General features: G+C 40.4%; 1 protein-coding gene across 5 annotated transcripts in view; it reads left to right on the top strand.

The window, feature by feature from the left end:
• The window catches only part of TBC1D5 (TBC1 domain family member 5), a 723038-nt gene that overhangs the window by 592405 nt on the left and 116997 nt on the right, over window positions 1-13636 (top strand). For all 5 annotated transcript variants that reach the window (XM_040352961.1, XM_040352959.1, XM_040352957.1 and 2 more), the window contains 2 exons: window positions 8090-8175; window positions 12126-12415. In XM_040352961.1, the coding sequence (XP_040208895.1) occupies window positions 8090-8175; window positions 12126-12415 (376 nt within the window). The remainder of the gene's footprint in view (window positions 1-8089; window positions 8176-12125; window positions 12416-13636) is intronic.

Raw genomic sequence — 13636 nt, 5'->3', positions numbered from 1 at the left:
CATGCTTGCAGCACAGAGACTGAGCGATAAATTCAGCTCTCGGTCCCCACTAGCGATCAGTAGCCTGCAGGGCTGTCTCCCAATCATGTGACCACTGTGACAGCCAATTACAGTGGTCACATGATCACCAATCCTTCCTGACCCCCCCTTCACCCCAAGAATATAGACCCTATTAAAAGGACTGTGGTGGGGCTGGGTGGGAAGGGGTTAAGTTACGGGTAGCAGGCTGACTCCTGCCATGCCACATATTTCAGCTAAAAGATTGTCCCATGAGTGAGAGACTTCCTGAGGAAGTCTTGTGGAAGAAACACATTAAGTAGGTGGAGTTTTTGTACATCCTATCACTACAAATAGGCTACTTTCACACTGGGGGCGCGCTGTGTAAGCGGTGAAGCACAACTCGTTTTAGCGGCGCTTAGCCGTCGTTTTAGCACCCCGCTAGCAGCCAAAGAAAGGGGTAAACCCGCCCGTGTTGTGGCTTTTTAGGCGCTTCGAAAGTGCTGCCCATGCATTCCAATGGGCAGGGGGAGGTTTCATCGCTCCCAAACCACCCCAAAGATGCTGCAGGACTTTCTTTCGCGTCCCGCACCGCCCTAGTTTGAAAGCACTCTGGCTTTTTATACTGGGGTGGCATTTTTCAGGCGCTTTTTTTAGCACTAAAATACCTTCAGTGTGAAAGTAGCTATAATATAGTATCCATTGACGCTGATGCCAAGAGAGGGAGTGGTGTTACTGAGTAAATTTAACAGTGCTATTTAACCAACTGTACTGTACTTTAACCACTGTGATAATAGTCTGTGTCTAGTGTGTCAAACTCCAAATATCGTGGCAAAAAATTAGGTCAACTTGGGTTATCTACTTTTCAAAAAAGGGCTAGTTTCGGGGGGTGGGTATACTATTCTAGAATTTATATTTGAAATACTTTATAACAGAAATTAAGGAATTATTTTTTTTCATGTTTTGGAATTTCTTATGATACTTGGCATCATCTGCTGGCCAAAAGCAGTATATTCCTGTTTTAAATCTTTGAAAACATTCAACCTGCACAGGTAATGGCCTAGTAACTTTTTTTTTTTTTTTTTTTCCCATTTGCACGGAACAAATGTACTTTTACAGGGCGAGTCGCTATGTAAATTTTTTATACAAGTATACCCCTTAACTTATGTTGTTCCTACATAGAACCATGTTGCTTTAGATTGTAATTTGTACCTTATGCTGTATAAAAATGAATTTTACCTTTTGCAAAAAAAATAATAATAAGTGCACTAATTTAATTTCAAAACACAATAATGCATAATACTGTAGCCATGATCGCGAATCATGGGTACAATGATCTGGCTCCTTCAGACTCTTATTTTTATAAATACATCAATAATAGTGCAGCACAGTGACTAAGAAGCTGAAATAGAGGACATACAGTATAGAATGTTATGCAGAAGCACAGATTATAGAGCCATACACATTACATGAGAAAATCTCTTCTAGCCAGTTATATTTGCTAGAAATGGACATTGCAGGGCATCTATAGTATCCGGCAGCAGTTGAGGTGCAATTAGAATTGAAACATTTCAGCATTCTCAATCAAATATTTATATTTATGATACCGTTAGCATATGGTTTATAGGTGCCCTGGGAGCAAGGTAATGGACTGTCTGCTAAATGTATTTTATTGCATATAGCCATCTGATTCTTCTGTATATTTATACCATGATTGACACTCCTCAGTTTTAGAGTGAATTATGTTTTTCTTTACACTAAGAAGGTTTCCTTTAAGGATATAGACTTGTCAGGCTCTAGTAAAGTAGCTTTTCCACTTTAACCTGCATAATAAATTAAAGTCCAAACTTGAAGGCCAATACTTGGATTCCTACAGGAATGTTTTCAGGATCTAGTTCTGCTGGATGACTGCTTAATAACAGGCCGCATGCTACAATATACCCTTTATTCATCTAAATTCAGCTGATTAAAGTTGACTTTTATTCATAAAATGTGGGGAAGTTTACACTGCATATGTGTTTTTATACTCATCCTTTGTGAGTAGTCATTTTACATTTAATAAAGCCTTTGAAACTAGTTACCAGTGAGCACTTAGATCTCCTTTCTCTCACCATTCATACACATGGGGATATCGGTTGGAGGTCTTGGACCCTGCCTGGATGACTTACCTGTATGGGACATGTGCTGTTGACCACCTGTTAGCTCAGTGGTCTACATCCTGAGGTGAGCGAAGTGAGTGCGGTGGAGGGGATAGTCACTATTGCATTGGATTTATGCTTTTGTCACGTGGAATTTTCTTCAGTGCTTGCTGAGACTGCTAGTTCTCCTCTTACTCTTTCTGGATTTTTATTGGACTTTTATTACATTTATATGTTTTACTGAACCTTGTTATGCGCTGCACTCTTTTTTTATAGATTGGCTATTATTTGTAGACTTGCATTGGCGTTAAACATAGAACATCGATGGCAAAAAAAAAAAAAGACCAAGTGGGCCATTAAGTCTACACCATTTATTTTTATATTTAATGTAATCATTTATTTAGATCTATGTCTATCAAAAGCATGTTCGAATCCACTTACTGTTAACTGACTCATTACCTCTTCTGGAAGACTGTTTCAAGCATCAACTTTCAGTAAAATAATACTTTGTAAGATTAGTTTTGCACTTTTCTTCTGCTAGTATGAAGTTAAGTCCCTGTTTTCTTGAACTTAGCTTCATGTTTAAAAAAAACTGCTCTCCTAAACCTTATTCACGACCCTTGATTTATATTTAAAGGTTTTAATCATATCTCCCCTTCTTTCCTTCAGACTGTAGATATTAAAGTGGAAGTTTAATCAACACCAAACTTACTTTAAACCTACTCTCTGCCACTTTCCAAACCTAATCTATCTATCCATGTAAAGAAATGAATACTATACTTACCTCTTCCACAGCCACTCCGGTCCGGTCACACACTGAGCTGTCAGCATTGGCTTCAGTGTGTAGGAGTGGGGAGGAGAGGCAGCTGATAACGTAAGTCCTATAGTAAGTCTATGGGTGACATCACTTCCCAGGCATTTCCCAGCCATTGCACACAGCATCCGCTGCTGAGACCGGACCAGATCGGCTGCAAAACAGGTAAGTATAGCAAATTTGTCTTTACAGGGCTAGATAGGTTAGGTTTAGAATGTGGCTGTAAGTAGGTTTAGCGGTTTGACTAAACTTCCACTTTAAGTTCCTGAAGTCTCCTGCCATTTTTTACCCCCTCTGACCTTTTACCATTTTTATTGCCCGTCTCTGGACTTATCAAAATCTTTTTGTAAATGAGGTCTCTAGAACTTTCTGTTCTAATTGAGGTTTAACTAAACATCTGTATAGGGAAGTCAAGATCTCCTACCTCCCACTTGTGATCCCTCCACTGATACACTATTTGCTTAGGTTACAATCAACCAACATAAGTTTCCTCTATAGTGCTGGCCAATACTATGCCCCCAATATCGTACTTGATCAAGGGATTCTTCTCCCCTAGGTGCATTGTTTTAAATTTATAAACATTGAATTGTAGTTTTCACTGCTGTGCCCAATGCCAAATCATGTTCTACCTGTATTTGAAATTGGTTGCTGTGGGAAGTAGCTTTAATTGTATTAATAATCCCTGTCCCTGTTTACCTGGCATGCAAGGAATAATAGCTTTATAATACAAATCACAGACATTATCTTTTTTATAATAGCTGTAGTATATGTATACTCCGTCTGAACTAACCTAGATGAGTGCTTATATATAAGCAACAGGTGTATCTCCGCTTCTGTTTAAATCCATCACTTTGAAATGGACATTGCTCTAAATCCAACTTTCCAAACTAGGGTTCTTCCAGAGGGGTTCATTGAGCAGTATAGATTGATCTCACACCTTCAGTGACCACCAATGTAAGAGTGCAATTTCCCACTGGTATGCATTCACATGGGCCCTGAAACCCTTATAGTGTGAGTCATTTATTAAAGCTCCAGGAGTTGCATGCAGGCACCCTCCGTTATTGAATGTGGAAGAAACAACTTTGTTCTGATTTGACAGGCGTGCAAGTACGTTTGAATGCATAATGTCTGCATTCAAGCCTGCTTAGGATGTGCGTCTGTGTCCATACAGCTGCTGCGTTCCTATTCAGTAACATAGGCTGCCAGCTCGCATTCCAGGTGGCTCTAGCCACTTAAACAAATGGCTCAATCATGCTGTAGTGGCTTCAGTGCCTAATGAGTCACTGCTATGCTTATTACCAATGCTTTTCTCCATTGACCACCAATTTGAGTTGCCATTTTTCCATTGACCACCAAAGTGAGGGGGGGCATTTTTCCGCTGATCACAATTGTAAAGGGTTTCCTATCAATTGACCACCAATGTGAGGCAGCATTTTTCCATTGAAGAAAGGATTAAAAGTGCCCGTGTTGCGACACTGCCCATTCATTTAAAAGATGCTGCTTGCAGGACTTTTCAGAACATTCCGCAAGTGCACCACCCCAGTGCGAAAGCACTCAAGCTTTCACACTGGGGAGACATGAGAGGAGCTTTACATGCGCTAATTTTAGCGCTAAAAGGCCTGAAAAGCACCTCGGTGTGAAAGAGGTCTCACAGTCTGCCTTTCATTATTATTATCATTATTCATTTTATTATTCTCACCACATAGAGTAAGGTCATGTTGTAAAAATAAATTCACTTTGGGTGTCAAATACCCTAGTAGGTGTCAGATTGGCGGCCCTCCAGTTGTTGCGGAGCTACAAATCCCATGAGACTTTGCAAGGTCGACAGTTAAAAGCATGACTCCCACAGGCAGAGGCATGATGGGAGATAGTTATACCATTTTCTTTCTTCTTTTACAACTTATTGATGATACTAATTTACCATGACCTGAAACCATAAATCATTTCAAGGGTTTCTCTGGCGTATAAACTTTGAGAAAGCCTGCTCTAAACAGATAAACATCAACTGGATCATACTTTTTCTTGTTCAATCATTTTTATTAAACGTTTTAAGCAATACAATAAGAAAATGCGGGGGAAACAACCCGTGATGGATTGTTACAAAATTAAGAATGGATGTTGTTAACAACTGCCACATACTGGATCATACTTTTTCATGAATAAAACTGCCTTAATATTGAAAGAAACCATGAAAAGTTTTATTTCAGAGGGACTTGCTGTCTATTATATTGATGTACATAGTATCTCACAAAAGTGAGTACACCCCCCACATTTGTGTAAGTATTTTATTATATCTTTTCATGTGACAACACTGAAGATATTACACTTTGCTACAATGTAAAGTAGTGAGTGTACAGCTTGTATAACAGTGTACATTTGCTGTCAACTTAAGATAACTCAACACACAGCCAGTAATGCTCAAACCGCTGGCAACCAAAGTAAAAATCTCCAAATTGGGTCCAAAGTGTCAATATTTTGTGTAGCCTCCATTATTGTCCAGCACTGCCTTAACCCTCTTGGGCATGGAGTTCCCCAGAGCTTCACAGGTTTCCACTGGAGTCCGCATCCACTCATCCATGACGACATCACGGAGCTGGTGGATGTTAGAGACCTTGCGCTCCTCCACCTTCCATTTGAGGATGCCCCACAGATGCCTAATAGGGTTTACATCTGGAGAAATGCTTGGCCAGTCCATCACCTTTACCCTCAGCTTCATTAGCAAGGCAGTGGTCATATTGGAGGTGTGTTTGGGGTCGTTATAATGTTGGAATACTGCTCTATGGCCCAGTCTCTGAAGGAAGGGGTTCATGCTCTGCTTCAGTAAGTCACAGTACATGTTGGCATTCATGGTTCCCTCAATGAACTGAAGCTTCCCAGTGCTGGCAGCACTCATGCAGCGCCAGACCATGACACTCCCAACACCATGCTTGACTGTAGGCAAGACACACTTGTCTTTGTACTCCTCACCTGGTTGCCACCACACATGTTCGACACCATCTGAACCAAATAAGTTTATCTTTGTCTCATCAGACCACAGGACATGGTTCCAGTCTGCTAATCCATGTCCTTAGTCTGCTTATCTTCAGAAAACAGTTTCAGGCTTTCTTGTGCATCATCCTTAGAAGAGGCTTCCTTCTGGGAAGACAGCCATGCATACCAATTTGATGCAGTGTGCAATGTATGGTCTGAGCACTGACAGGCTGACCCCCCACCCCTTCAACCTCTGCAGCAATGCTGGTAGCACTCATATGTCTATATCCCAAAGACAACCTCTGCATATGACGCTGAACATGTGCACTCAACTTATTTGGTCGATCATGTTGAGGCCTGTTCGGAGTGGAACCAGTCCTGTTAAACCACTGTGCAGCTCAGTTTCAGGGTCTTGGCAATCTTCCTATTAACAATTTTTTTTTTTTTTCAGATCCTTAGAGAGTTCTTTGCCATGAGGTGCCATGTTGAACTTCCAGTGACCAGTATGAGAGTGAGAGCGATAACACCAAGACCTCACACCTGAGACCTTTTGAGAACCCCAATTTGGAGATTTTCACTTAGGGGTGTACTCACTTTTTTGCCAGCGGTTTAGACATTAATGGCTGTGTGTTGAGTTATTTTGAGGGGACAGCAAATTTACATTGTTATACAAGCTGTACACTCACTACTTTACATTGTAGCAAAGTGTAATTTCTTCAGTGTTGTCACATGAAAAGATATAATAAAATATTTACAAAAATGTGAGGGGTGTACTCACTTTTGTGAGATACTGTATATAAAACCTGGAAAAAAAAGCATAATAAAATGGCAACAAATCAGATGTTTGTCCCTCATTATTTGAACTGAACTGGAATTGAACCCAGTTACTATGAACAATAGCTCCACTCCTATTTACTACTATGAGCAACAACTCCACTCATATACTCCTGACTCCATCAATCAGGCCCACTCTTAGAGTACCTGGCAAGCAGTCAGGCCGCAATGGCTTCATAATACAGAAAACATTCTCTGACTATTTGGAGTATGAACTTGATTGTAAATATGCATGAGACAGAGCAATAATCTGCCATGCGCAGGCCGGTTTTAAATGACTCCCACTGTATGTCATATCACAACTATGAAAGCTTTGAATAGCGGGCATTTGTATGTTTTATGCCTTTTAAACAACTGTGTACTGTAGTTTTTGACAGATTTATGAATCTGCAAATGTTTTGTTCATTTCTAAGATCTGTAATCAGAATCTCATTCTGACTGCAGAGAAGAGAAAGACTGTGACTGCCATCTAGCGGCCATATCATCTAAGTGCACTTGTAATATTTTCCAATACCTTCTAATCTGTAATCAGTCAATAATGTTGTTATTTACTGACAAGCGCTCAGGTTGCCTTAATTATATGTAGATCCTGAAAATGAATGCATGATTGATGTCTTAAAAGGTTCAGCTTTATTAAGGTTTGCTTTGCTATGCAATTCATATCTCAAATCTAAGTGAAATGCTGGATGTGGAAGATAAATATACCCTGTAATATGCCATTCTTCAACACTGCATTAGTTATTAAATGCTACTGTTTTCCCAGATGTCGAAGCACCTTGCTTGTCTGGGGTGCTGTTTAGTTGTGTGCTTGTAATGGATCTTGTAGTCAAACAAATTCATTTTGGCATTTGAACTAGAAGTCTACTACTTTGTAAATTGAAGAAACATTTATTTTTTTATTGATGATTGTGACCCTGTTTTGAAGATGTCTCTTTGCTTCCTGTCCTGATGATAGTCATTGCTAGGACAGGAATTGAGAGGAAATTCTGTTGTTGTCACAGCAAGAGAAGTTGCAGCACCAGTAAGGACCCTATTTTTTTAAAGCTAGAATTTCTTCTCAATTTGTAGAGACTCTTTCACTTTCATTGTGTCACTGGGACAAATTTGTCCCTGTACTATCACAAAACAATATTTTCCTGGAGTTAAAAAAAATAAAATAAAAGTTGTTTTAAATTAATAATTGTATATAAATGGTGCACCCGATAAGTTGTTTGACACAAAAAAAATACTGTAAGTGCTGATGCCACTGTATAGTTAGTGCAATATGGGGTTACAAAGTTATTGCAAGGATTTTTTTTGCTTTATATTAAGTCCATCTATGTACTTTTATTTGCAGAAAAATCCCAAACCTATAAGCTATCAGTTCCATCAAAATTTAGACTTCTACCGGGCACGAGGAGTAGACTTGATGAACAGATCACGGTGAGTATTGCATTCAGCAGCGTCTTTGGCTTAGTATGTGGTGTTTGTTTTTACCCTGATGCACATAACTTCAACAGTGTGTGCTTATTATTTTTATTGATAATATACATACATATTTCTAATAAAAAAAAAAGAGAGAGATATGTATATATAGATATAGCTATTGTGAGGGGTTAGCTCGGTAGCGGGGTGTGTGACTCCTTGGATGGGTTCACCACACACTGAACTTCTACAGACTGGCAGTCGAAGACGGTTGAAAACAAAGTTTCTGGTTTATTTTTCCATCTTGCTGGAAAACAATTGCAAGCATGCAAACAGCATAAACAAAATAAGACATAAAATAAATCCTAGCCATTCTGGGTGTCTACCTTCCACACAGGAACCTATCTATGAAGTCTAACACAGCCTACTGCTGGGTAGACAGTGCTGGTCATACAGCACAAAACAATAGTCTTTTGATTTTTATCACACAGAAAAATCAATGGTCTTCTCACCTCCACCGAAGACCTTCTGGCACTGCTCTCCTACTCACACAGCCTTAGGAGTGATGCAGCCAATTAGTGGTAATCCTCTGCACTTCTTATAGAGGCCTTTAATTTCCTCACTCTGAACAGTTGGAGTCTTCCAACGGCCCTTAGCCTTCCTGGCCACATTTGTAGCCGACGCCCAATAATGATTAGTGTATTGTCTAAGCAAGGCAGAAATGTATGTCCCGTTTGTGACAACACCCACAGATTTACCTGACTTCCTGTCACACTATCTATATAGATAGATAGATATATCTATCTATAGATAGATAGATAGATAGTTAGTTATATATATATATATATATATATATATATATATATATATATATATATATATATATATATATATATATATATATATATATATAACTATTTATAGATATAGATCTATATCTATATAGATCTATATAGATATAGATAGATATATATCTATATATATCTATCTATATATATATATATATATATATATATATATATATATATATATATATATATATAACACAGTGAGGGGAAAAAAGTATTTGATCCCCCTGCTGATTTTGTACGTTTGCCCACTGACAAAGAAATGATCAGTCTATAATTCCAATAGTAGGTTTATTTTAACAGTGAGAGACAGAATAACAACAAAAATATACAGCATTTCAAGAAAGTTATAAATTGATTTGCATTTTAATGAGTGAAATAAGTATTTGATCCCCTATCAATCAGCAAGATTTCTTGCTCACAGGTGTCATCTATACAGGTAACAAGCTGAGATTAGGAGCACTCTCTTAGGGCCAGTTCACACCAGACACAGTTCTGTTCAGTTCCGTGTGCTTTTTTTCTGCACAAAATGCATGCACAACGTTTTCTATGTATTCCAATTGCTCTAGTTGGTACCATGCAGTCAGTTTCAGGTCAGTTTCTGCACCAGAAACTGACTGCATGGTGTGAACTAGAGCCATTAGAATACATGGAAAACACTGTGCATGCATTTTTAGTGCAGAAAAAATGCACACAAAACTGTACGGAACTGCATCTGGTGTGAACTGGCCCTTAAAGGGAATGCTCCTAATCTCAGCTTGTTACCTGTATAAAAGACACCTGTCCACAGAAGCAATCAATCAGATTCCAATGTTTTCACCATGGCCAGGACCAAAGATCTGTCCAAGGATGTCGGAGACAAGATTGTAGACCTACACAAGGCTGGAATGGGCTACAAGACCATCGCCAAGCACAGGGATCCTCAAACTACGGCCCTCCAGCTGTTGTAGAACTACACATCCCATGAGGCATTGTAACACACTGACATTCACAGACATGACTAGGCATGATGGGAATTGTAGTTCCTGAACAACTGGAGGGCCGTAGTTTGAAGACCCATGGCCAAGCAGCTTGGTGAAAGGGTGACAACAGATGGTGCGAATGGAAGAAACACAAAATACCAGTCAATCCTCCTTGATCTGGGGCTCTCCATGCAAGATCTCACCTTGTGGAGTTTCAGTGATCATGAGAATGGTGAGCAATAAGCCCAGAACTGCACAGGAGAATCTTGTCAATGATCCCATGGCAGCTGGGACCATAGTCACCAAGACAACAATTGGTAACACACTACGACATAAAGGACTGAAATCATTCAGCGCCCACAAAGCCCCCCTGCTCAAGAAAGCACATGTACAGGACCATCTGAAGTTTGCTAATGAACATCTGAATGATTTGGAGGAGAACTGGGTGAAAGTGTTGTAGTCAGATGAGTCAAAGATCGCAACTCAACTCGCCGTGTACCATCAAATCTTAGGTGAGAACCTTCTTCTTTCAGCCAGGGCATTGAAAATTGGTCGTTGGTGGATATTCCAGCATGACAATGATCCAAAACACAAAAAGGCAACAAAGGAGTGTCTCAAGAAGAAGCACATTAAGGTCCTGGGGTGGCCTAGCCAGTCTCTAGACCTTAATCCCAAAGAAAATATGTGGTGGAAGCTGAAGGTTCGAGTTGCCAAACGCCAGCATGGAAACCTTAAGGACATGGAGAGGATCTGCAAGGAGGAGTGAGACAAAATATCCCATGAGATGTGTGCAAACCTGGTGGCCAACTACAAGAAATATCTGACCTCTGTGATTGCCAACAAGGGTTTAGCCCCCAAGTAATAAGACATGTTTTGCGAAAGGGGTCAAATACTTATTTCACTCATTAAAATGCAAATCAGTTTATAACTTTTTTTTCTTATTGCATTTTTTGGATATTTTTGTTGTTATTCTGTCTCGCACTGTTAAAAATAAACCTACCATCAGAATTATAGACTGATCATTTCTTTGTCAGTGGGCAAGCGTACAAAATCAGCAGATACTTTTTTCCCTCACTGTGTGTGTGTGTATGTGTGATATATATATAAACATTGTGGGGTAGATTCAGGAACGATTTGCGCCGGCGTATCCATAGATGCGCCGTGTAAATTCAAAGCTACGCCGGCGTATCTATTTTCTGTATTCAGAAAGCTAGATACGCCGACATTAGCCTAAGATACGACTGGCATAAGTCTCTTACGCCGTCGTATCTTAGGGTGCATTCTCACGCTGGCCGCTAGGTGGCGCTTCCGTAGTTGTCAGCGTAGAGTATGCAAATTACATACTTACACCGATTCACAAACGTACGTGCGCCCGGCGTTCGTTTTTTACGTTGTTTGCGTAACTCGTTTTCGTCGTAACGTTGCTCCTGCTATTAGGAGGTGCAGCCAATGTTAAGTATGGACGTCGTTCCCGCGTCGCGATTTGAAAATTTTACGTTGTTTGCGTAAGTCGTCCGTGAATGGCGCTGGATGCCATTTACATTCCTGTCTAAACCAATGACGTCCTTGCGACGTCATTTACCGCAATGCATCTCGGGAAATTTTAGGGACGGCGCATGCGCAGTACGTTCGGCGTGGGAACGCGCCTAATTTAAATGATCTACGCCCCCTACCGGATCATTTGAATTACGCGCGCTTACGCCGGCCCCTTTTACGCTACGCCGCCGCAAATTACGGAGCAAGTGCTTCGTGAATACATCGCTTGCTCCTGTAATTTACGGTGGCGTAGTGTAAAGACGATACGCTGCGCGCCATATCAGTGCGCGCCCCTATTTGAATCTACCCCTATATTACCAAAAGTATTGGGAGACCTGCATTTACACGCACATGAACTTTAATGGCATCTCAGTCAACATTGAGTTGGCCTGCCCTTTGCACCTATAACAGCTTCAACTCTTCTGGGAAGGCTGTTCACAGGGTTTAGGATCAACCAGGTTTTTTGCAGAATACAGAAAATGAATCTCATAGCAAGTAATACACCATTTATTGAAAGTTTTTAATGTGGATTTAATGTGGTTTTTAGTGACAAATTGTCAGAGCTGATTGTTATAGAAAATATGTAATGCTTACAATATTTTTTTTTTATCTTTAAATTTAGGGCTAATGCCAAGGTGGCACCCATAAATATAAATAAAGTCTCTAGCAGTTTAATGAATCTTGGACGGAAACTAATTAGCCCAGCAATTCCAACTGGAGGAGCAATGAGTCCAATGACCTCACCACCAAATACCAACATAAACCATAGTGTTGGGAAACCCAGTTTTTCGGAAGTTCTCCCAAGTCAACCTGTTTCTGAACCGACACCACATCATGCTCTACCACCACTGCAGATGCCACAAAATCAGCGCATGATGAAATCGGAGAGCATGCCTGTGCACCTTGGTAAAGGTATGTGTCTTGTGGAAATCTACTGATATTTAACATTTCATGCTTAGCTACTTTTTGTACCATCATGTAATTGGAAGCAGTGGTGGAAGTCGAGCACATTCAAAGAAGATTGTCACACTAAGGTCCCCAGAGATGAGTGCCCTCCAAGGCTCGATGTTCTTCTTTGTTTTGTGTTTTTTTTTTTTTTTACAGTGCATCTTAAAGCAGAACTACATTGCATCTGAGCAGCACAAACCAAAAAGGCAATTTAAAGGGGCTGTAAAGGTTATTTTCTAAATAGGTTTCTTTAAGCTAGTGCATTGTTGGTTCACTTACCTTTTCCTTCACTTTCCCTTCTAAGGGGTAGATTCAGGTAGCTTTTACGGCGGCGTATCTCCAGATACGCCGCCGTAATTTGAAATCTGCGCCGGCGTATCGTTACGCCGATTCTCAAAGGCAGATACGCTAAAAGACTAGGCTTCCTCCGCCGACGTAACTTGAATGCGGCGGCGTATAATTGTGTGCAATATTACGTTGGCCGCTAGGGGCGCTTCCGTTGTTTTCAGCGTAGAATATGCAAATTACCTAGATACGCCGATTCACAAACGTACGTACGTACGTACGTACGTACGTACGTACGGCCGGCGCAATTTATTTACGTTGTTTACGTTAGACTTTTTCGGCGTAAGGTTGCTCCTGCTATTAGGTGGCGCAGCCAATGTTAAGTATGGACGTCGTTCCCGCTTCAAAATTTGAATGTATTACTTCGTTTGCATAAGTTGTTCGCAAATAGGGCTGGACGTAATTTACGTTCACGTCGAAAGCAATGGCGATTTGCGTCGGAATTTCGAGCATGCGCACTGGGATTTTTTCACGAACGGCGCATGTACGTCGTTGTGTTTTATGTCACCGCGTTTTGACACGATTGTTTTTTTAACCGATGGTGTGTAAGCACGACGGACCATCAGTCAGCTTCATCGGTTAACCTATGACAACGGTCCATCAGACCGCTCTCATCGGATGGACTGATCGTGTGTACGAGGCTTTAGAGGTAGATAAGCAGAGAGCTTGTCTATTCAGACTACAGCTCTGCGTGTTCATTCATTTTTCTGCCTATGTGAAGTCTCTCACACAGTGTAAGCCCAATGCTGGAAGAGGAAGAAAGATTTCTAACACAATCTGTACTTTCCAAGGAGTGTAGAAAGGGAAAGACAGCAGATATACAAGTAAACATTAAGTAGG

This window comes from Rana temporaria, chromosome 5, assembly GCF_905171775.1.
Source record: "Rana temporaria chromosome 5, aRanTem1.1, whole genome shotgun sequence".
Taxonomy (NCBI): Eukaryota; Metazoa; Chordata; class Amphibia; order Anura; family Ranidae; genus Rana; species Rana temporaria.
Note: the sequence above shows the minus strand (reverse complement) of the source record. Positions and strands in the feature narration are given on the sequence as shown.